The following is a 21,759-nucleotide window of genomic DNA, read 5'->3' on the forward strand; positions in this document are numbered from 1 at the left end:
GTTACATCATGGGTCATTTTTTTAATATAATATTCATTTAATTTATTTATTTTTTTTCTTCTATTTTTCACCCTACTTCCTTATGAAGAGCTTCTTTTTCTCTCTCTATATGATTTTTGTTCTCTCTTGGACCGTTTGCAGATTCTCTAGGAATTAATACCACATCCCCAAAAGATCCCGGAATGGAGAAAAATCACATTCTATTGATTTCGGGGAGAAGGGTAACATCCAGAAAGAAATAATATTAATACTAATTAATATTGATACATTTGATATATATATATATATATATATATATATATATATATATATATATATATATATATATATATATATATATATGTGTGTGTGTGTGTGTGTATAGAACCGACCTTGAAATGATGGGTTCTCTTCTGGATTGTGGTTGTGGTTGTTGTTGTTGCTGAACTCACTGTAACTGCTCGTTCAGGGAGCCTCGGTGAGTGCTCTGATCATCACAGGTGTGCACATTGGATCAATTTTGATGCTCATTCTCTTCTGGGTATTCTTGTTTTTGTGCCAAAGCTTGAAAATTTTGGATCCAGAGTGCTTGCAAGAACTCAGTTTTTTGAAGGCCTTTTGTGGATTTTGCTTTGCTTTCGAACAACTTCTGTTGGTTTCTGTTTCTGGGCTGTGCCTTTTTCTTTTTCTTCTTCTTCTTCTTAATCTCCCTCTCTGTTAATTTTGTTATCTGGGTGATCCTTTTCATGTTTTTAAAAAGTTGTTAGTTCAAGGTTTTATATTTTGTTTTTCATTTTTGGAGGAACAATTTTATTCTTTTAGGTTGGATACAGAAGTGCTGTTGTGTGTGATGTTGGAATTGTGATAATCTAACGGAGAAAATCCCTGTGTTTGTGTTCAAAATAGAATCCTACTGTTTCTGTGGCAATTTTTAAACATGATATTTAAATTTCACTCTTTGGGCCTGTAGGATCTTTCATTAAACACAATATATATTTTCTGGTTGAGTTTGGCTTCTTTAAAGTGGGAGTTGTACTTTAAAGAGTGTGAGAAGTTATTACAGATGTGCATATGTTTTAATACTATCTCAGCCATTCATTCAACAGTTGTAATTGCACTTTTCTTTCAATAGTGCATCCTTCACTCCCTTGTTTAGAGGAGCCAAATCCTTTGTGGTTTACAGTACAATTGAGATTTATTGTTTAGCTATAATGTGAGTTATCCAGCAAGGGCTTTAATAACTGTATTGTGGATCTTTGTCAACACAACTTGCTAGTGCTTTTAATTTCAAGCTTTAACGTGTGCAATTTCTTCAAATATTGATGTTCTTCCTAGAGTGTAACTAGTTTGTAGGCTGTAGACGATGAAACAGAATTATAATTTCTATAATTTGTCATTAGAGAGCGTTCCCTGGCGTGCCTTGGTGACCGTTTGGTCACGGGTTCAAATTCGGAAACAACTTCTTTGCATATTCAAGGGTAAGACTGCATACAATGATTCTCTCCCGTACCTTCACATAGTGAGGAGCCTTCTGGCACCAGTGTATAGTTCATAATTTGTCATTACTTAGATAACTTCTATCTTTTTCCGGTAGGATGAGTTGGATGAAAACTACAGTTGTGTACCAAATTACATATCCGCTGAAAAAAAGATAGTAAGAATACTAAGGCTATTTTCTGGATTTATGTCCAAAAAGTTAATAGTGTGACTATAATCCAACATTGTTTGTTTGTGTAGGGATACTAGGATATATCTATGGGTCTAACATGAATGTTAGGCTATGTTCATTTATTTATTTATGTATTATCTAACAATGATTTCTTTTTTTTTTCCTCTTAAAAAGAAATCAGGAGTTGTTCAATGGCAAAAGATTCTGCCGATGCTGATTCCCATCACAGGCGTCTTGGTCTTTTGAAAGATCAAGTTCACTTGGTTAAAAGGAAAGGCTCTGATCGCTATGAGATTGCTCCAATCCAAGACCAACTATCATTTGAGAAGGGGTTTTTCATAGTGATCCGTGCATGCCAATTGTTATCCCAAAAGAATGATGGAATAATATTGGTAGGGGTGGCAGGTCCTTCAGGGGCTGGGAAGACTATATTTACTGAAAAGATACTCAACTTCATGCCCAGCATTGCAATCATTTCAATGGATAATTACAATGATGCTAGTCGAATTGTTGATGGGAATTTTGATGGTAAATCATCTGGCCTTTTCTTATGTGTTGCTTTTATCATTCTTACTATGGTGCATTATCAGGCTGCAGGCTGCATAGCATGATTAACATAATTCTCCTGAGGGTAGGAATGACATAGTTTATCTCCTGCGCTTTCCAAGTTTTAATTTGAGAATAAAATATTTTGATTATTATGAAATTTAAACTCTAGCTAACAGTTTTAAATTAGGACACCAATAACCAATCTCTTGTCAACTCTTTTATCCCTTTGTGCAGATCCACGCTTAACAGACTATGACACATTACTCCAGAATCTGCACAATTTAAAGGAAGGAAAGCCAGTTCAAGTTCCCATATATGATTTCAAGTCCAGTTCACGTACAGGATACAGGTTAAATTTTAAGCCATCTTGACTCTTGAGTAACTACCCGAAATTTTGTAGAGTTTAAAAATTGTTCTCTTGGGACAGTGACCAGGGAACACTATTTTGGGTAATAATTTGCAATCCGTAGATATGGGTGTGTATGAGAATATTCTGTACCAGCTTCTGTATTAGTTTTCAGTTGTACACATGTATTCCCTCCCTGTCACAATCGGTCATTAGGGAGTTAGGTTATTTCTAATTCTATAAATAATACCTATACTGCACTTCTTAGTCAGTTGATTGAATAATAGAAAACCTCAAAGATTAATTTGTTATCAAATTCTCCAAGACTCTTAAATTCAAACCTAATAAGGTGTAGGGATGTAGCCCCGTATCATTGTTTCATTTTGGCATTCAAGTTCTGTTTGTGTTCTGATTTCCAGCAATTTCAATGTAAATCTGAACTTTAAGATTAAATGTAATTCAAAGCTGGTTGCAATTGATTCAGAGTACTCCATGAAGTCCATTTTTTATTACTATGCCCTCAATTTCATATTAAAAATGCACCCTGCTTACAGGACAGTCGAAGCCCCGAGTTCTCGAATTGTGATTATAGAGGGCATCTATGCCTTGAGTGAGAAGTTGCGACCCCTGATGGACCTTCGAGTCTCTGTTACAGGAGGAGTTCACCTTGACCTTGTAAAACGAGTTATACGTGATATACAACGTGCTGGTCAAGAACCTGAAGAAATTATTCATCAAATATCAGAGACGGTTCATACTTTTATAATTCCTTTCATCTTTTTATACAGATTTAGAAAATATCTGTATTTCTAGAAGTGCTTAAGTTTAAACATTTTCAGGTGTATCCAATGTACAAGGCATTTATCGAGCCAGATCTCCAGACAGCACATATAAAAATCATCAACAAATTCAATCCATTTACTGGATTCCAGAGTCCTACTTATATATTAAAGGTTAGTTCTATATAATAACTCATTATTTTAAATCCACTTGTATAAATGAAAGGAGAAAAAAAAAGGATAGTTCTGTTGGTTCTGATGTTGATGTCTGACGTCTTAATGAAAAATCCTTTGTATAACTGTTCTAGTCAGGAAGGAATGTAGAAGTTGATAAAATTAAAGCTGTTCTCGCTGAGGATTTTAAGGAAACAACAGAACAAACTTATGACATATATCTTCTACCACCCGGTGAAGATCCAGAAACTTGTCAATCATATTTACGGATGCGAAATAAGGATGGGAAATACAGTCTCATGTTTGAGGTTTGGTTCCTTGTTATATTTTATATTTTGATTGAACCTGATTGTCCATTCAATTTGTGATAGCAAATTTACTTATAAGAATATAGTTGAATTAAAATATGGGAGAAAGATAAATAGGACATTGAGTAGTTGATTACTTGATTTAGATTGGTATGCCATGTTTAGACACAAACCATAACATTATTTATACAATTGATTTAGGTCAAGTACAAGTGTAGAACAATCAGTGTTATAAAATAATCGTTATGACACCATCATGGCGCTATAACGGGGCTTTTTGGACCCCTCCACCATTTGCCATTCATTATTTTCAATTGTATGGTGTTGTCTACCATATCTGACATGGTGCCTGCCATGCCATGTCACTGTGTTGGAGCTTCCCCTGTGTGAATAAGTTATGCTGTGTTTAGACACAAACCATAAGATGTTTTTATAAAATTGATTTAGGTCAAGTACAAGTGTAGAACAACCAATGTTATTAAATAATTGTTATGGCGCCATCATAACACTATAACATGACGTTTTTGGTCCCTTCCACCATTTACCATCCGTTATTTTCCATAGCATGGTGCTGACTGCCATATCAGCCATGGTGCCTGCTATGCCACAGTGTCCCCCCTGCCCCCATCTTTTGTTTTTTTTTTTTTTTGGATTTCATTTTTCAAAAAACCCTTTTATGGGTTGCTTTGTACTTGAAGCATATTGAACCACCATTTCAATATGTGTATCGCTCTTTCTCTCTTGTCAGTCTCGTGAAAGTGTAAACCTAGGGTTTTAGTTGTCTTCTCTCTTGTGAACCTCCTAAGCTTTAGCCAAGCACTCAGTTCTTCTCTGTTCTTTCAAAATTTCAGAGTTTAGTTCTCTGTTTTGTAGAATTTCAGAATTTAGTTCTCTGGTTTTTAGAATTTCAGAATTTACTTCTCTGTTTTTTAGAATATCAGAATCATGTTGTTCTATGCTTTTATTTATTAAACCAATTCTTTTTCACTTTTTGGACAATGATATGCACCCAAAATCAGATTCTTTTGAGACTTGTGATTTCTTGGATTTTTTAGTCTATGATTGCGTTGTTTTTAATTTAATTTTTGTTTTTTTAGTTTTTATACATACTCACACATATATGATTTTTTTAGACTCACGTCTGTAGGCTGCCATCCGCTATTGATAACCTTTAGTACAACTAGTACAAGCCCAACCTAATAAAATTGGTAACAAAAGAAATCTCCTACATGAATAACGTGATTTTCTAAATGATGTCTGTAAGGATATTTAAAAGGGAAGTTTATAAAAAAAGATATTTAATAGAGAATGATGCATAACGTGGTTATTGAATCGCATAACAAGGCCATATTGTCAGATTCGTATTGTTTGAGAACTTAGTTGTATGACTTGCACGATGAATTTCAAATTGTGTGATTTGTATAACTACTAACATAAATAACCTTGACAAGGAAATTTAGTAGGGAAGTTTATAAAAAATAACTAGTAGAAGATGATGCATATTAGAACAGTTGTATGTAATTGGCTCCAAGTAACTACGAGAGTTTTGTTTTACAGACAGTATGGAAATTTGATCTGTGCAGCAGGATTTAAGTAGCTAAAACACACCTTGCTGGTTGTGGAAGTTCAACACCTTTTGATCTGTTTCTGTTGGTAATTCTTTTAAATTAGCTCAACACCTTTTGTGGATTTGACTGTTTTAAAAAATATGATTAAGAGTAACAACATTTTGGATGTTAGGATAGATTTGCTCCTTCATGTAGGTGCTGGGGCTGATAATACTAGGAACTATATGAAGCTAAACATCTTTTGAAGTTTGAAATCAGCTCTTTCGAATTTTGTTTTCATTTTTCTTTCCTAACCTCTCTTTATTCACTTGCATATGACATTAATAACTTTTTAGAATGTTGAAAACAAAGTTAATTTACATCTGAAAAAGACTATTACTGGAGTGGAGGAGGAGATGTACTTTTGATCTTCACAAGAAAGGATGAAGTAATTTTATAGAAAGTCAGTGCCAATAAATAGAGAATTATGCTTTGAAATTCTTTGTATTACACTCCAAAAAGGTGCACTAGATTATTGTGTACAGAATAGATCGCCACATCATTTATTGCCCCTCCTAAACACTCTAAACTGCTACGTTTGTTGATGAATGACAGTAGTTTGGAATTCTGTTTTGATGCTTGAACATTTTCAATTCTGCTGTTTCTCCAATGTTGGGTTTATTAAGCTACAAGTTTGTAGTAGAAATACTTCTGTGGAAATAATGTAAGATTTGTTTTTCATTTTTGCACTTTAGAATTTAAAAGGCTCATAGTTTGTTGGTTGGTGATTTCCTCTTTCATTTCTTTTTGGACCACAATAATACGCATTTTCTTGCCTTGATATGCTATTAAGATCTCATACTTTGGTGTTTTGTGCATTATATATATATATATATATATATATATATATATATATATATATATATATATATATATATATATACCAATTCTCCATACACGATTTGAAGAGAATGAACTTTTTACATGGTGTTAACTAATTGATGTCTTGTAACTTTTCAGGAATGGGTGACAGATAATCCATTTGTCATATCACCAAGAATTACTTTTGAGGTCAGTGTGCGCCTTCTTGGTGGACTAATGGCTTTGGGATACACAATAGCCACTATCCTTAAGAGAAACAGCCATGTCTTTTCTGATGATAGGGTTTGTGTAAAACTAGATTGGCTTGAGCAACTTAATAGACATTATGTTCAGGTAATACTAGATTTAGTCTATAATACTCTAATACTACCATTAAATGCTTTACTGGAATAGCTTGGTTGTTAGAATTTATGGGAGTCAATAAATATTTACATTTGATTGAGTTTCATTTGCACTTAATGGTAACAAGTTTTATGACAAGCTGTTCAGTTTCAAACTTTTAACCTAAAGCTTGAGAGATTATAACTTCTTTAAGAAAGAATAGATTTCAAATAACTTGTTTCTTTTGTGTGTGTTTTGACCATCCTATGGAAAGACCTTCCAAAGAAAATACACATTGGAAGTTAAAATTGTTTAAATTAATATGTGACCACAATTTTATTTCCATGTTGAGTTGGGTTGCTTCTGGTAAAAGGTTTTGTTTATCATTTGGCAGAGACAGGTTAAACATTTTGTACTTTAATTTTTTTTGTTTTTATATTTCTTTTGAGTTTTTGGTTGATAATGCATGTTTCACTGATTTGTTTGGACTTTGGAATCTATTAATATACAGGTACAAGGCAGAGATCGTTTAGTTCTAAAATACATAGGAGAACAGCTGGGTATAGAAGGTTCCTACATTCCTCGTACCTACATTGAGCAAATTCAAATTGAAAAGCTTGTGAATGAGGTTATGGTACGACAGCTTCCCATCAGCTAATATGTTTTCCTGTGTCAACATTTTCTGTCTAACTGTTCCACAGGCTCTACCAGATGATTTGAAGACAAGGCTCAGCCTAGATGAGGATTTGGTGTCAAGCCCGAAAGAAGCACTATCTAGAGCTTCTGCCGGCAGAGTTGCCATGAGGAATAAACATCTGAGGAGGTGAAAATTTCCATCTAAATACATCAAGAGAAACCACTGAAAGACCTTGCTCTAAATGGTTTTACTAAAAAATTGATTTTTGATAACATTCAATAGTGTTGATTAATTCATAGCGAACCCTACCTATTGGGACTAGGCTTATTTGATGTTATTGGAAAATCGCTGGTGAATATCATATCCATGGACTACCTACCCATTGATAAAATTTGAATGAGTGAAGCTATTTAGTGTTATATTCTGAGAAAATCAATTTTCTTGTTTGACCAACATGAATGATGTTGGTAGTGGTATGTTATGTTACATCATTTGACCAGGTTTTAACGGCTCTAATTAGGTATTTGTTGTGATGTTGAGAAAATTTTAGTGGATTTTGCTGAAGAGAGAATATGTGTGGAGCATGTGTGTGAGATCATCTAATTCTAAGCAGGGCAAGAGTAGTTACTGTGGGAAACATGTTATATACTTCTTGGAAAACTTCTTCAGTTACCTAATAATATTACTATTTTTATCTTCAACAGTGGAATATCACAGTCGTATACCAATCAGAGGGACAAAAATCTAGCTAAGGTTACTGGATATGGTGCCAACAATAGAAGGTTTGGTGAAAGCAATTCAGATTCCACCGCAATGCCAGTAAATCAGGTACTTTGAGTTACGTGCAGTAGTTTTTAATTCCTGTAAAGATACTGAATTCATATTATCACTTCTATATTGGTCCATTCCCCAATAACTATCTACTTTTTGTCTTCATTTACCTAATATGGTAGGGAACCATCAATCAGCTTTCAGACCAAATTTCTGCCCTCAATGATAGAATGGACGAGTTTACAAATCGCATTGAAGAGCTGAATTCCAAGTTAACCATCAAGAAAAATTCTCCAAGCCAACAAAACATGTCACTTCAAGCTGAGACATGCAATGGTTCTGCTCCCACCTCTTACTTCATCACTAGTTTGGGCAGTGGTTCCCTTACTGGATCTAAAATGACAAATTCCTCTTCGTCCTCGCAGTTAGCTAAAGATTCTCCTTTGATGGATGAGGTATTCTGAGTCTTATATGTCACTTTCAGATTATTTTATACTCCAGTGTTTTGACCCACGTTGATTCTCTTGGAGGTGTGTTTTTTAAGATGAAAATGTTAGATCGTTTCCGTTATAACTGTTGAATTTAGAATGAGAGCTAGAGAGAAATAGAGACATTAATGAACTTCCTTTAGTTAAATTGGTTTCTTATGTAGTACATCCTCTATGCAGAAATCTAGATGCATTTAACATGTGATATATGTGGATAGTCTAACACTGACCCCCAAGATAAATTTTACTGAGTTTTAAGCTTGTTATAAATAAACCCTTTTAAAAAAAATAGGCAAATGTAATATAGGATCGACTAAACATAGATGAATAGGCAAATGTAATATTGGGTTTTGGAAACGTAAAGCATTCCATATTTTATTACCATGGTGGTGGAACTGGGATGTGATAGGTCACGTAAGATGGCACCTTGTCAATATCTGATAGGAAGGACAGAGTTCTTTTGTGATTAGGAGGCCTCCTAGTCCTCGAATTGGAGGCGTGCTATTTCTTAGATCTTTTAGATTTTGGACTTTGGGGCTATCTCAACCTCAAAATTGGTTTGTCAGGTGAAGATTGCCCAAGCTTTATAAGCACTATTTAAACCTTATCTTAGTCGGTGTGGGACTAAACACACCATCATCCCCTTCAATGCTGGCAATTAAAGCCTCTTAAAGAGGCCATAATTAAGTCTGGACAGGGCCACATGGGTGATCACAATTAAGGCAACTTTCGAACACACCTCATGCCCAGGGCTATGTGCCTGGAGCGGGACAATGTAGGTGGCCTAACAACGGATCTAGAATAGATTCTGCTACTATCTTAGAATTTGAGCTTAAGGTTTAACTCAACCTCACAAAACCAGCTTGAAAGGTGAGGTTGCCTAAGCTTTATAAGCACTACTAACTCTATATCTCTAGTCAGTGAGGGATTAAACACACCCTTTCAATACAGCAATTAAGGCGAGATAGAGGTGACTGAAATTAATATGACTTGCCAACGTATACTAATTAATAATTCTTACAAACACTAACTCTTTGTTTGTCTGAGTAGAAATGGAGTGGTAGGCAATAAAGAGGAGGTAGATGGAATAGAAGTATCGAATTTTGATCGTTTGTCTATGATAAGGACTTGGGTATTATGAGGTGCTAAGTCCCACATCAAGTAATATGGGATGCTTGGTTGAGTACAGTGGCCCCTTGACAACTAGCTTTTAAGGGAGGGTTCCCCGAGTGGGTGCTTATCAATTAGTATACAAAGTAGAAAGCCTGAGTCGAGTGTTTTAGAGTATCATTCACCAAGATGTTGGCTCTCATGCGATGCTATGGTATGGACTTGGGTATTTTATGGGGTTCCTAAGTCCCACAATGAGTAGTATGGGATGCTCGGGAGAGTTCTTAAGTGGCTTGGTTCAACCACCATGACAACTAGCTTTTAAGGGAGGGTTGTCGAAGTGTTTCGATGCTCATCCGTTTGAGAGAAAAAATAAGGAAAGAAGTTACTTTTGTGGGGACGGGCGGTGTTGTTGAATGATCTCTCCTTTTTATTTATTTATTTAGGTTCTTTGAAAATTAAATAAATATTGATAATATAAAAATTAAAATGATAATAAAAATTATATTTTTATGTTAAGAAAAATATAATGGAGTGAATTTTTTTTTAATTAATATAAAAATATTTTTCATATGATTTATTTATTTCTTTCCACTTTTTTACTCTTCCAAACAAGAGAAGAATTTTTTTTTTTTTACTTCTATTTTTATCCATCCAAACAACACATCTTTTCGACTCTATTTCTCTTTTATGTCTACTTTACTTCTTTCCTTTTTATAGCTTTCATTTTTATTATATTACTAATCCAAGCAAAGCATAAATACAATTAACGTGCGATACCTGAACTGCATGTATATTTTAAAATAACCAAACAAGTTCAGTTTCTCTCATGTAGTTAAATTCATAATTTGGTTGTTCTGTGCTTATGGCCTTATCCTAATGTTAGGAACTTATGATAGATTAAAACATGGAAGAGTGACAAAAAAGGAAACATGATTACTAAAATATGGGATCCCTTGAAAGTTGTAAGGTGGTGGGCAGTGGCGGACCTACATTGGTATGAGGGTGTGCACTTGCACCCCCTCATTTTTCTAAATTCACTAAATTTGTAAATAAAATCTTATATTTTTATATTTTATTTTATTTATATTTATATAATTGAACCCACTGATTTTATTTTTTATAATTTGCACCCACTGACTCAGGGTCTTGAATCCGCCATTGGTGGTGGGTAATGAAAGTCATGATTTACAAAAAAAACAGTTCTGCACATGTTTCTTGCTATTGTGTAGATTCTGGTATTCTACCAGATGTTCTTTTTATGGATACAAGATGTTAGTGATCTAGCTCTAGAGCATTGGGTTGACTTATGAAAGTAAAACTATCAGAATTTTCTCTTTCTTGGTGTATAGTTAGCTTTCCTGTGTTTATGACTGCATTAGTAAATGGAGAAATAACGGTAGCAACCATTAAATGTTTTTTGGTCACCATGCAAAATACGACAGCTTTTAGAAATTATCCAGTGATGCTTTTGAATTAGTTGGGATGCAATTTTTTTTTTTTAAATGTGCCAAAATTTTCTATTTTTTGTTGAATAGAATTTTTTCTTTGCTTTTATTGTGTAAAAGTTCTGGGCTGTTACCATAAGCCAATGCAATGCTGCAAATGCATATAAACAATCTGAATCACCAAGTTGTAATATGTGTCTCTGGAATGAATGTTGCATTATCTCTTATTGATATTTTTTATTACTGTGTTGTCAGATATCAAGCATCGCACGCAGTCAGCGTCAGGTCATGCATCAATTGGACAATCTCAATAATCTTCTCAGGGGGAGCTTGGGGGAGAAGTCTCGCCCAACAAGAACCAACAGCGGGAAAAGCATCACCATGTCATCGGATTCCATGGGAGCTTGTGTTATGGCGGTGGTCACAGTTGGTTGTTTGGGGATCTTCTTGATGAAGGGTTTTTTGAACAAAAAGTGATTCATTCCTCTAGGTATAGTCAGCTTTTTAGGTTCAAAAATATTTTTCTTCACTGTGACAACCCTTCTGTTAAGAAAGGTGTTGAGACATTGCCAGTTGAAGATAGATTCAGGAGACAGTCATTTTAGGATCATTTGAGGGTCAGTGAGAGGATGGTGCTCACTTGAAATTTTGTCACTTCGCGGACTTATTACTTTGTTATCACAATTTTATGCCATTTTCAACACAACAAAACAACAGAAGTAGAGTCTTTGGTTTAGAATCTTGATCAGGTGGTATACCATATACCTTTCTTTCAACTTTTTTAATCTTTAAATAAGTTGGTAATGGTGAGGAGGTCAATTCAGCAACATCTATGACATAATTGAGGTAGAAAATGCGGCAAATACAAGACGATGTACCGAGGTGTTACATGCAAATTGTTACAAATGAAACAAATCATGCTGTTACCAAGTGATGGTGCCTGTTACTCTGTTACTTTCCTGAATTCCTTCATTTTCTCGTGCAAATGCCTCTTCGCTAGCGTTATGTTATCATGTTCGTTCCTTTACTCTTAGTTGCGTATAATACATTTGGAGTAATTTTACTGTATGCTCTATTCACGCAAATTTTTCATAGTGAAAACAGAATGGCATGATTTAAATTAGGAATCAGTATTTTTCTTAATTCAGTATATTAGAACGCTGGTGTTTAGGAAAACTAGATGTAATCCCACACGTTGTACGGTTACTTAATATCTTAGAATTTTTTTTATATAATATGCTATTCAGGTAAATTTTTTAACAGTTAAGTGATTAATATGTTGCTTTAGTGATTAACAGTTTAAACCAGAAGAAGTAATTAATTTAACAAATTTATTTGTAAAAAAAGGAAATAATACAAAAGATATTTCAAAATACAAGATTATTCATGGTTTAGTAATAAAAATTATATTTTTATTTTTTATTATGCATATTTGTTTCAAGATTCGATATTGACAATATACTATATATAAAGATTCTTCCTCTCTTCCTATCCTAATACTTTTTATAGATATGAAATGATATAGAAAGACATTATAAACATGAAAGGAAATATTTGAAACAATACCCGAAGATTCTATATTATTCAAGTTTGAATTCGGATTTCTTTGAGTTAATTTTGAAATGTGTCCTCATGTATTATTATATAAAATATTTTCTTATGGAGGGAGAGGAAAAAACACTATTTAGAAATATAACACAAATAGAAATACAAAAGTCCAATCTTTATAGCGCTATTTAGCCTTTCCAAGTTTCTCTTAAAATTAGAGTGGACCATAGACCTGCACATTATTTAAATTTTGTTTGATAAAAAAGTACGTAAAATCAAATATATTATTATGTGTAAGTTTATTACGACAAATTTGCTATGGTATGTATTTAAACAACGTTTACTACAATAAGCTAATATTTTAGACTCGTTTATTTAAAATTACTTATTAAAAAAATCAATTGTTAAAATAAAATAATCATTTTTTTTGTATATTTGTTTAAAATGCTTTTGTTTTAAAAATAATAATTTCCTGCTTTTCTCAAAATAACAAACTCTATCTATTTCTTAATAAATATTTTTTAAAATTTCTTTTTTTAAGTTTGTTTAAACGACCCTTTTAAGAGATTTAATTTATATCTTTTGTCAAAGTCTTATTTAAGCATGTTTTTGGTTCTTAATTATTAGATTTGACACATGAATGAGCGATATATTAAAAATGTACGAGTAAACTATATTATCAAGTCTTGCAAAAATTTTCTTTCAATATCTACATTTTAAATATGTATCGTTAACTATTAATAATACTAAATTTATATGAATTTTCATTTTTCATTTTTTTTTTAATTTTCTTGCCTCTCACTCTTGCAACAAAAAAAAATTATATTCACTTTATTTGAAATAAGTACGAAGAAGTGAAATACCAAAAATCACACTAGAAGGTGGAAGTTGAGTAGTGTGTTAATTAAAGAATATATTTTTCACAAATGAAGGCTTGTTATCAAACAAATTTTGAAAAACAAAAAACTGGCCTTGTCATCTAGGAACTATAAACAAGGTTTTCACAAAGGTTTTTCGAATAAACACTTGGTGAATAAGTGTGCCAAGATGAACTTAAAATAATACTTAAATAAATAGCTTAAGAGAAAATTAGAAACATTTGGTTTATATTGGTTTACTCAAACAAACCTACGTCTAGTTCTCCTTTACAAAACTGCAAAGGGTACGTTCCACTAGTATTCTATATTGTCACTCCTGACTACACAAGTATTCTTTGGACCACTACTGACACACCCTTACACTCTTTAAATCTAAGAACACCTAAGTACTATTTTTTATTGAGACACTCCTAGCTTTCACAAACAAAATTTTGAATAAATACTATGATTCAATAACACTTAGAGAATGAATACACAATAAAGTTCAAATACAAATAAACTTTGGTTAGAAAAGGATGAAAAAATTAAGTGAAAGTGTATCATTCACGGATTTTAATAGAGTTTCACTTTAGAGAACTTTTGCTCATTTTCACTTGATATTTCTTGGTTGGTGATTCCTGAGCATTAGATACCTTTTATAGATATCAATGAAGGATTTGTTACAAGATTAGCGCTGAGTCTTGAAATGACCGTTGTCTTACAACTAGAGGCTATGCAACGTGGCACGCTCTGATCAAAGAGGAAACGAATAAAAGTATAGACAACTCCATGTGCTCCTCTTTCGGGACGAAAGCGACCCTTGAGCGAATATTTTCCAAATTCCTTTCTATTCTATCCTTTCCTTAAATTCAAATGTTAGCAATTTAAATAAAGAGAGACAAATATGAAATTCAAAAAGAAATTTTGTGCACTTCCTTTCATGGCTAACATTGTCCTTTCGTATTTTGTTGGACATCACTTATAAAGATATAAAATGAAGTGTATAAGTGATTCAAGTTCTGTGGACGTGAATAAAAACAACTTAGTGTGTAAACATTGGTTTTTGCAATAACTAAATGTGGTTATTTTAACAACGCATTGGACGTTGAATATAATTAATAAAACTATTTTCCACTTATGGGTGAATGCATACTTACTAGAGCTGTAGACAATGATTTAATAACATGTTACCTCATTTATATAGTAGGTCCTGTTCCCTTAACAATTACTCATTAGTCCATCAATAATTTATACCTTTGTAATCATCAAAATCCAAGGTAGTATAGGTTATCCAGTGGTTAGTGGACCCTTCTGATCTAACAATCTCCTCCTTTTTGATGATGACAAATCATATAAATTTTGACTTAGATAAAACATAATCATGATAAGATAGAAGAAGTAAAACATGATTATGAGTTATGTATAAGAGCATATTAGAGCATACATATGTGTGTGTGTAACAACGGAAGTAAAAACTCAAAGTAGCTCAAAAAACCACTTTTTGTATTTAACCAAGAGATGTGCTTTACAATGAATCAAAATTCATTTTCCTTCTCCCCATTTTGTCATTAACAAAACGACACACTGTTAAAAAAAAGAAGTGATGATTGGACATCATTGTCACTGTTGAACTTGTGGTGATGGAAAAGGATGTTTTGGTGCTGATAGTGTATGTTTAGCAGCGACAAATGGAACACTTGTTGGTGGTTGATCAAGAGCAGGTGGTTGCTGAATGGATGGAGTTGGACGTTCAACTAGTGTTGTAATAAAATTTGCAACAACAGGGGTGCCACAACAGCTCTAAACAGAGACACCTGGGCTTGTTGTAGGTTTTGCAGCCAGGTAGCACCCAGATTGGTGAACTGAGTAGTGATGACATTTTGCATAGAAAGACTGAACTACTAATTCTCTTGTCTTTGTCGCTCAGCAAAAGTGTCCATGGCTTGACTAATCATATCTTGAACTTGATCTCTGGTCACATCGTTTGGAGGTGCATACTTGATGGGAATAGGACTTGAGCTTGCGGAATAGACAATCACTACTTCAGGCACATCTTTTTCCTTGGACATAACTTCATGTGAGGTTTCTGACTTCTTGAACATAGGTTCCTGTTGTCGGCTTATAACCTCATCAGCTTGAGCTTCCTTGGACGCTTTTGAGTTCTCATCCATGACACCAGTGTTAGTGAGATCAATGATGACCTCATTAACAATGTTCTCATCCACAGCTTTGCCAGCAACTTTAGCCTAAGCTTTTTCTCCTTATTAGATTTTGCAGTAGCTAGCTCTTTTTCAAACTTCTCTTGCTTTGTCATTTAAGCATCATGGAGTTGAATCACATGATCTCTGAAGTCCCTTTCATCTATCTTTGTTAGATAATAAGTAGTTTCATGGAAGATGATGGGAAGGTTCTTCAACCTAGTGATGAAGGCATAAGTATTCGTATCCTTTGTGAAGTACACACAAGCATCATCAAAGTGGTATGTCTTGACAGGACGCAACACTTGAACGAAGTCATGGTGTTCAACATTATCCCTTTCCATCATAGCTGGAAATGAAGCTTTTAACGTGTCATTCAACACAATCTGATTCCAAAAGGTCTTTGCATCAAACATATTTGGATCTTGTATCAACTTCTTGCCATTGAAGAGGAAACTCCAGTTTCTTGAAATGTTCACCACTTCTACCTTCATCTGCCTAATAGGCATCTCAACATAATGATAGAGTTTGAAGCTTTTTTTCTTTGTTGCTTCCTGTTTCTGGTGATGAGACGCCCTCTACCCCTCACATAATTATATACTAATAATAAAAGGAATAATAAATCAGAATTAATTAAAAGTTTTTAAAACACATTTAAATACAAGCCTTTCAAAAGGGTAAAAGACTCACATTCAATTTTCTAACATCGTAATAAAATTTGTCCAAATAAATAATAAATTATCTCGACTCAAAACAAGGTCATCCAAGACTTCATGCAATTAATATAGAAACCTATACCCTAATGTCACATCCTATCAGAGCATTGTGTTCCCGTGTCCTCTAGCATGAGTTTCTTCATAGTCATCCACCTAATCATCTGCTCCCACGAACACAAAGTTCAAGATCATCACAAGATCCAAAAACAAATAGCACACAGGGAGCGAGTTATCACTGATCGAGGCCGTATCTGAATCAAATAAACATTAAAAATGCAGTATCTAGGAAGTGATCCTAGGTCGTCTCCCAACAAGCAATGGCCAACCAAACGTTCATAACAGATTGTAATAAAATAGTAACGAATGGGGGGGGGGGTTGTTTGTTTTTGTAAATTAAACAAGTAAATTTGAATTAGAAAATATTAGAATTAAAACATGTTGTTTCCCCTTGATTCACAAGCTAGTCTCTTATCCTAGGTTACGAGGATTTATCCTTTATAAGTTCAACCACTTAATTCAACCCTTAATTAAATTACTAAGCGAAATTTAACATAAGGCATTCATTATGTGATTAAGCAACACATACACCAATTAATCATGAACGAAATTGATCATTAAGCATGAACGTAAATTAAGCGTAGAGATAATTAATCAAGCACTAAGCATGCATGGATTAATAGCAACAAATACAGAGTAATTGGTGAAGAGGAAAAACTGAGCAGAATGCAATAGTAATAATAAAACCTCAAAGAGAGCTGTGCTTGATCCTCAAGAGAAAACAACGCTGGAGACTTAGCCTTCCATTAATCAATAGCAAACAAATTTGTAGTAGAAAACGAAGAAAACTAGAATTATTCTCCAAAACAGAAAGCTAAAACGAAAGAGAGAGAGACTAAAACTAGAACCTTGGTGTTGTTATATAGTTCTTAACCCCAAAGCTTACAAATCTGTTTTAAGTCCAAGCCCATAAATAAAATAAAATCTAGATAAGATAAAATCTAGATGAAATAATATCTAGATGAAATAAAATCTAAATAAGATAAGATAAGATCTAGATAAAATAATATTTAGATGAGATAAAATCTAGATATGATAAGATAAAAGAACCTTTGATACTTTGTGAATGGGGATACAAAAGAATTCTCAGGCGGTTAGTTCTTTGAATACTTTTGTATAAGGGAATGGGAAGAATCAAAAGAATTCTCAGACTGTGTCGTTTTGAATTCTTTGACAAGGGAGAAGAGAGACACAAAAGAATTCATGCGGTTAGTCCTTTGTTCTTTTGGAAAAGGGAGAAGAGAGACACAAAAAGAATTCAGGCGGTTAGTCCTTGGCGAATTCTTTTTGGTAAAGGGAGAAGGAAATGAAAAAGATGAATTACACAAGTTTTTGAACAAAGAACTTTTCTTGGAAGAAAAAGTTTTGAACAAACACTTTTAGAAAGATGAAGAGAAGATGAAACAGAAAAACTGTTGAAAGAGATGAAAGAAAATATTGAAAGATGATTGAAAGAGATGATTGAGATGAATGAGATTGTTCTTTTGTTTTCATGCCAAGGTCACATATTTATAGTTTCTTGATGACTCAAGTCAAAAACTTGTAACTCTTGGCAATTCCTTTAAAACTAATCACTTAAAAAGATATGACTTTTGAAAGAATCTTAAAAAACAAGTCACTTGAAGAAATGTGACTTTTGGAAATGAATTTTTCGAAAATAGTCACTGGTAATCGATTACCATAAAGGTGTAATCGATTACACATCAACAAATGTGACTCTTCATTTTGAATTTTGAAAATCTTAACGTTTTAAAACCACTGGTAATCGATTACTATAATCTGGTAATCGATTATCAGAGAGTAAAACTCTTTGGTAATGATTTTGTGAAAACTTCTTGTGCTACTCAATTGTTTGAAAAACTTTTTAATACTTATCTTGATTAAGTCTTCTCTTGATTCTTGAATCTTTGAGTCTTGAATCTTGATCTTGATTATTCTTGAATCTTGAATCTTGAATCTTGATTCTTGATTCTTTCCTCTTGATCCTTGAAGTGTTCTTGACTCAATCTTGAACTCATTCTTGAATTCATTCTTGAATGTCATCATCTTTGTTGTCATGAAGTGATCTTGACTTTTGAGCTTTTTGTCATCATCTTTGTTATCATCAAAACTCCTTGAATCAATCTTGATTCATCATGAAGCTTGCTTCTACAATCTCCCCCTTTTTGATGATGACAACTCTAAAATCAAGAAACACACACACACACACACACACACACACTTTTTCCTAGTCGATGACTCACATAAATTTCCATTCTCCCCCTTTGTTTTTGAGTTTATGCTTCAGTTGAAATTAAGTTAATTACTTGTGTGAGTTCTTGATTTATTCCCTATTTCTCTCCCCCTTTGGCATCAACAAAAAGCCAAAGTGCGTAACAAGTATAAGACAAACATATACTATTAATCATTCACAAGGCATACATTGAAGAATATAAACCAATCATGAAGCAAGAAACATGAATAGATTAAATATATAAAAAAACCACATAGTCATATAATATAATTCATAATTGTTCATTCAAACCATGCAAATAAAGAAATACTAAATTATCCAAATGTCATAATATAGCCAAATACGCGGCTAGAAAGCAAAGTACTAGTAATATTAAATAATAGAAAACTAAGATGATGGTGGCGGCGGTGGTGGTAGATCAAAGCTTGAACGAATATAAGAAACATCTTCTTCGACCTTGGCAATTCTTGACTCCATCTCATTGAAGCGCATGTCCACTTGTAACTCCAAAGTAGCAAACCTTTCTCCAACAAAGGTTTGAAGACCATCGAACCTATCCAAAATCTTTTGAAGAAGAGATGAATCTTCTTCACCATGTCCTTCTTCATCAACATGTTGAGCACCCTTTTTCACCCAAGAGCCATCATGCTCTTTTTGATAACCAAAGGATGCAATGACTGAAGCGCCTATTAGAAAGGATCTCTTGATTGAAACATAAGGTTCAGAATCAAGAGGGATGTTAAAGTGTTGAAGGAAGAGGGTGACTAGGTGTGGATATGGAAATGGAGCATTTAATCGCAATGCCTTATTCATGCGATATTGTACTAAGTGTGCCCAATCAATTTGTCGGCCTTTATGAAAAGCCCACATAACAATAAGATCTTCTTCATAAACCTGTGCAAATTTTGAAGATCTTGGAAGCAAGATACGAACAATAAGGTAATGAAGGATGCGGCTCTCAAAATCCAATGAACCGGGAAGAAGCCTTCCGGTCATATCCGCTTGGTTGGTGCAAACCAACCGGCGGGCATCATGCACAAAAAATTCATATTTCCAATCATCAACCAATGTACCTTCAAATGGTACACCTTCAGTAGATAATTGGGTTAACTCATAGAATAGGGATTGGTCAATGACCATTTTAATCCCATAAACTTCAGAGATTAAAGTGCCTTCTTGGATTTCTAGGTTTGAGTAGAAGGCTTTGACTAAATCAGAATAAACAGGCAATTTTAAAGACATGAAAGTAATAAGATTGGAGTTTTCAAATGCTTGAATGCATTCAAAACTCTCATTTGAAAAGAAATCCATATCAATGAATTTTGAATCAATAATGGAGCGAGATGAAAAGAGGTTTGTGTACCGTATTTGCTGTTCTTCGGATGAAAATAATGAGGCACAGGGAATAGAGGAGGGAATCGGCATTTCCTATGTCTCAGAATGTCGTTGACTTCGACTCGAAGTACCCATTCGCTTCTTTGATGGTTCCGCCATTTGAAGAGATTATTTGAAATTTTAATCGGTTCAAATGAAAGAGAATGAAAAACTATGAAGTTTGGGCTTTGTGGGGAGTGATTTGAACAAGAAATGAGTGAGATATGGTTGAAGAAAGATTTGGGGATGAGGGTTTTCGAGAAGAAGAGGAGTTGCAGATTTCAGAATTTGAAATTTGAATATATAGGTGCAGGGACGCATGGTAATCGATTACACTAATACGGTAATCGATTACCAGAGAGCAACATAGCCAAAAATAATTTCTTGTAATCGATTACACTAATATGGTAATCGATTACCAGAGGTTATTTTAGCCAGAAAATAAAAGCTGATTGACTTTTTAGGGGAGAAGAAATTTGAATGAGTATCAAAATACTTTATAATAAAAAATATATTAAAAATACTTTATGAATGAATCTTAATCAAGTAATTCACATATTATATCATGCAAAAACATTAAAACATGTAGATATTCAATAATATCAAAGCAAACAAACACAAGTATTGAAGAATAATGATTATAGATATTATCAAAATATTTGAATGAAAATTTCATGCAAAAAAGATAAACTCAATCAAGAACACATACTCATAATTTCAAACAATCAAAACAAACAAATAATAAAAACATTGTTAGTCATCATAATCAAATACATTGAAGGAAAATTTCAACTAAAATATATTTTAACAAGAGAATGGTTTTGATATTACCTTTTTCATGATTAAGATGTCTAGATCTTCAAAGATGAAAGTCATACTTTTGCTCTTTGTTTAACCTTCTTGAGAAATGTTTTCATCACTCTCATAATCCTTGGTTAGAAGATTGATCTCCTTTTCTGAACCATCGGATGAATCATTGTTGTCCCATGCAATGTAGGCCTTCTTGGTTCTTCTTTCATCATACCTTTTCTTATCACTTTTCTCAGGCCATTCTTCATTTGAATGACAATTAGCATTTATATGACCAAGTTGATTGCATTTGTAACATCTAAGAATTTGAGAGTCTTCTTGTGATCTTCTTCCATTGTTAAAGTTCGGACGCCTTTCTATTCTTTTTCTCTTGACAAATTTCTGGAACTTCTTCACAAAGAGTGAGAAGTCTTCTTCATCATTGGATCTTCTTCTTCATTTTCTTCTTGTATTGATGATGAGGCTTTAAGTGCTATACTTCTATTCTTTTTGTTGATTTCTTCATTATTATTAAGACGTTGGAGTTCCATCTTATGTTCCTACAATTTTCCAAATAAAGTAGCAAGAGACATAGAAGAGAAATCTTTACTTTCAAAAATAGCAGTTACCTTGGGCTGCCATTCCCTACTTAAGCATCTTAAAACTTTATTAATCAAATCTCCATTAGGAAATATTTTTCCTAAGGAGGCAAGATGGTTGACTATATGTGTAAATCTTTTCTGCATGCTATGGATGTTTTCATTAGGGTTCATCCTAAACAATTCATACTCATGTGTAAGGGTATTGACTCTAGATCTTTTTACATCAGTGGTTCCTTCATGTGTAAGTTGGAGAGTATCCCACATCTCCTTGGCATTTGTGCAATTTGACACTCTAAAATACTCATCTATTCTTAGGGCTGAAGTAATAATGTTTTTGGCTTTAAGATCATACTGGATTCTTCTTTTATCTTCTTCTG

At 33.5% G+C, this 21,759-nt stretch overlaps 1 protein-coding gene across 4 annotated transcripts; it reads left to right on the forward strand.

Moving 5' to 3' along the window:
• Positions 1-336: 336 nt before the first annotated feature.
• On the forward strand, positions 337-11,949 carry LOC114412725 (inorganic pyrophosphatase TTM2-like). 4 transcript variants are annotated; one of them, XM_028376744.1, is made up of 13 exons: positions 340-479; positions 1,380-1,457; positions 1,823-2,176; positions 2,432-2,546; positions 3,098-3,293; positions 3,383-3,496; positions 3,631-3,804; positions 6,372-6,566; positions 7,066-7,188; positions 7,256-7,377; positions 7,896-8,019; positions 8,145-8,417; positions 11,264-11,949. In XM_028376744.1, the coding sequence occupies exons 3-13, from the start codon at positions 1,840-1,842 to the stop codon at positions 11,483-11,485; spliced, it is 1,995 nt and encodes a 664-aa protein (XP_028232545.1). In that variant the 5' UTR covers positions 340-479; positions 1,380-1,457; positions 1,823-1,839; the 3' UTR covers positions 11,486-11,949. The 4 variants fall into 4 exon arrangements, with proteins under 4 accessions (XP_028232553.1, XP_028232545.1, XP_028232540.1 ...); XM_028376760.1 differs by having other exon boundaries at positions 343-457; XM_028376752.1 differs by lacking the exon at positions 1,380-1,457 and having other exon boundaries at positions 337-457.
• The last annotated feature ends 9,810 nt before the right edge of the window (positions 11,950-21,759 follow it).

This window comes from Glycine soja, chromosome 1, assembly GCF_004193775.1.
Source record: "Glycine soja cultivar W05 chromosome 1, ASM419377v2, whole genome shotgun sequence".
In the NCBI taxonomy this organism is placed as follows: Eukaryota; Viridiplantae; Streptophyta; class Magnoliopsida; order Fabales; family Fabaceae; genus Glycine; species Glycine soja.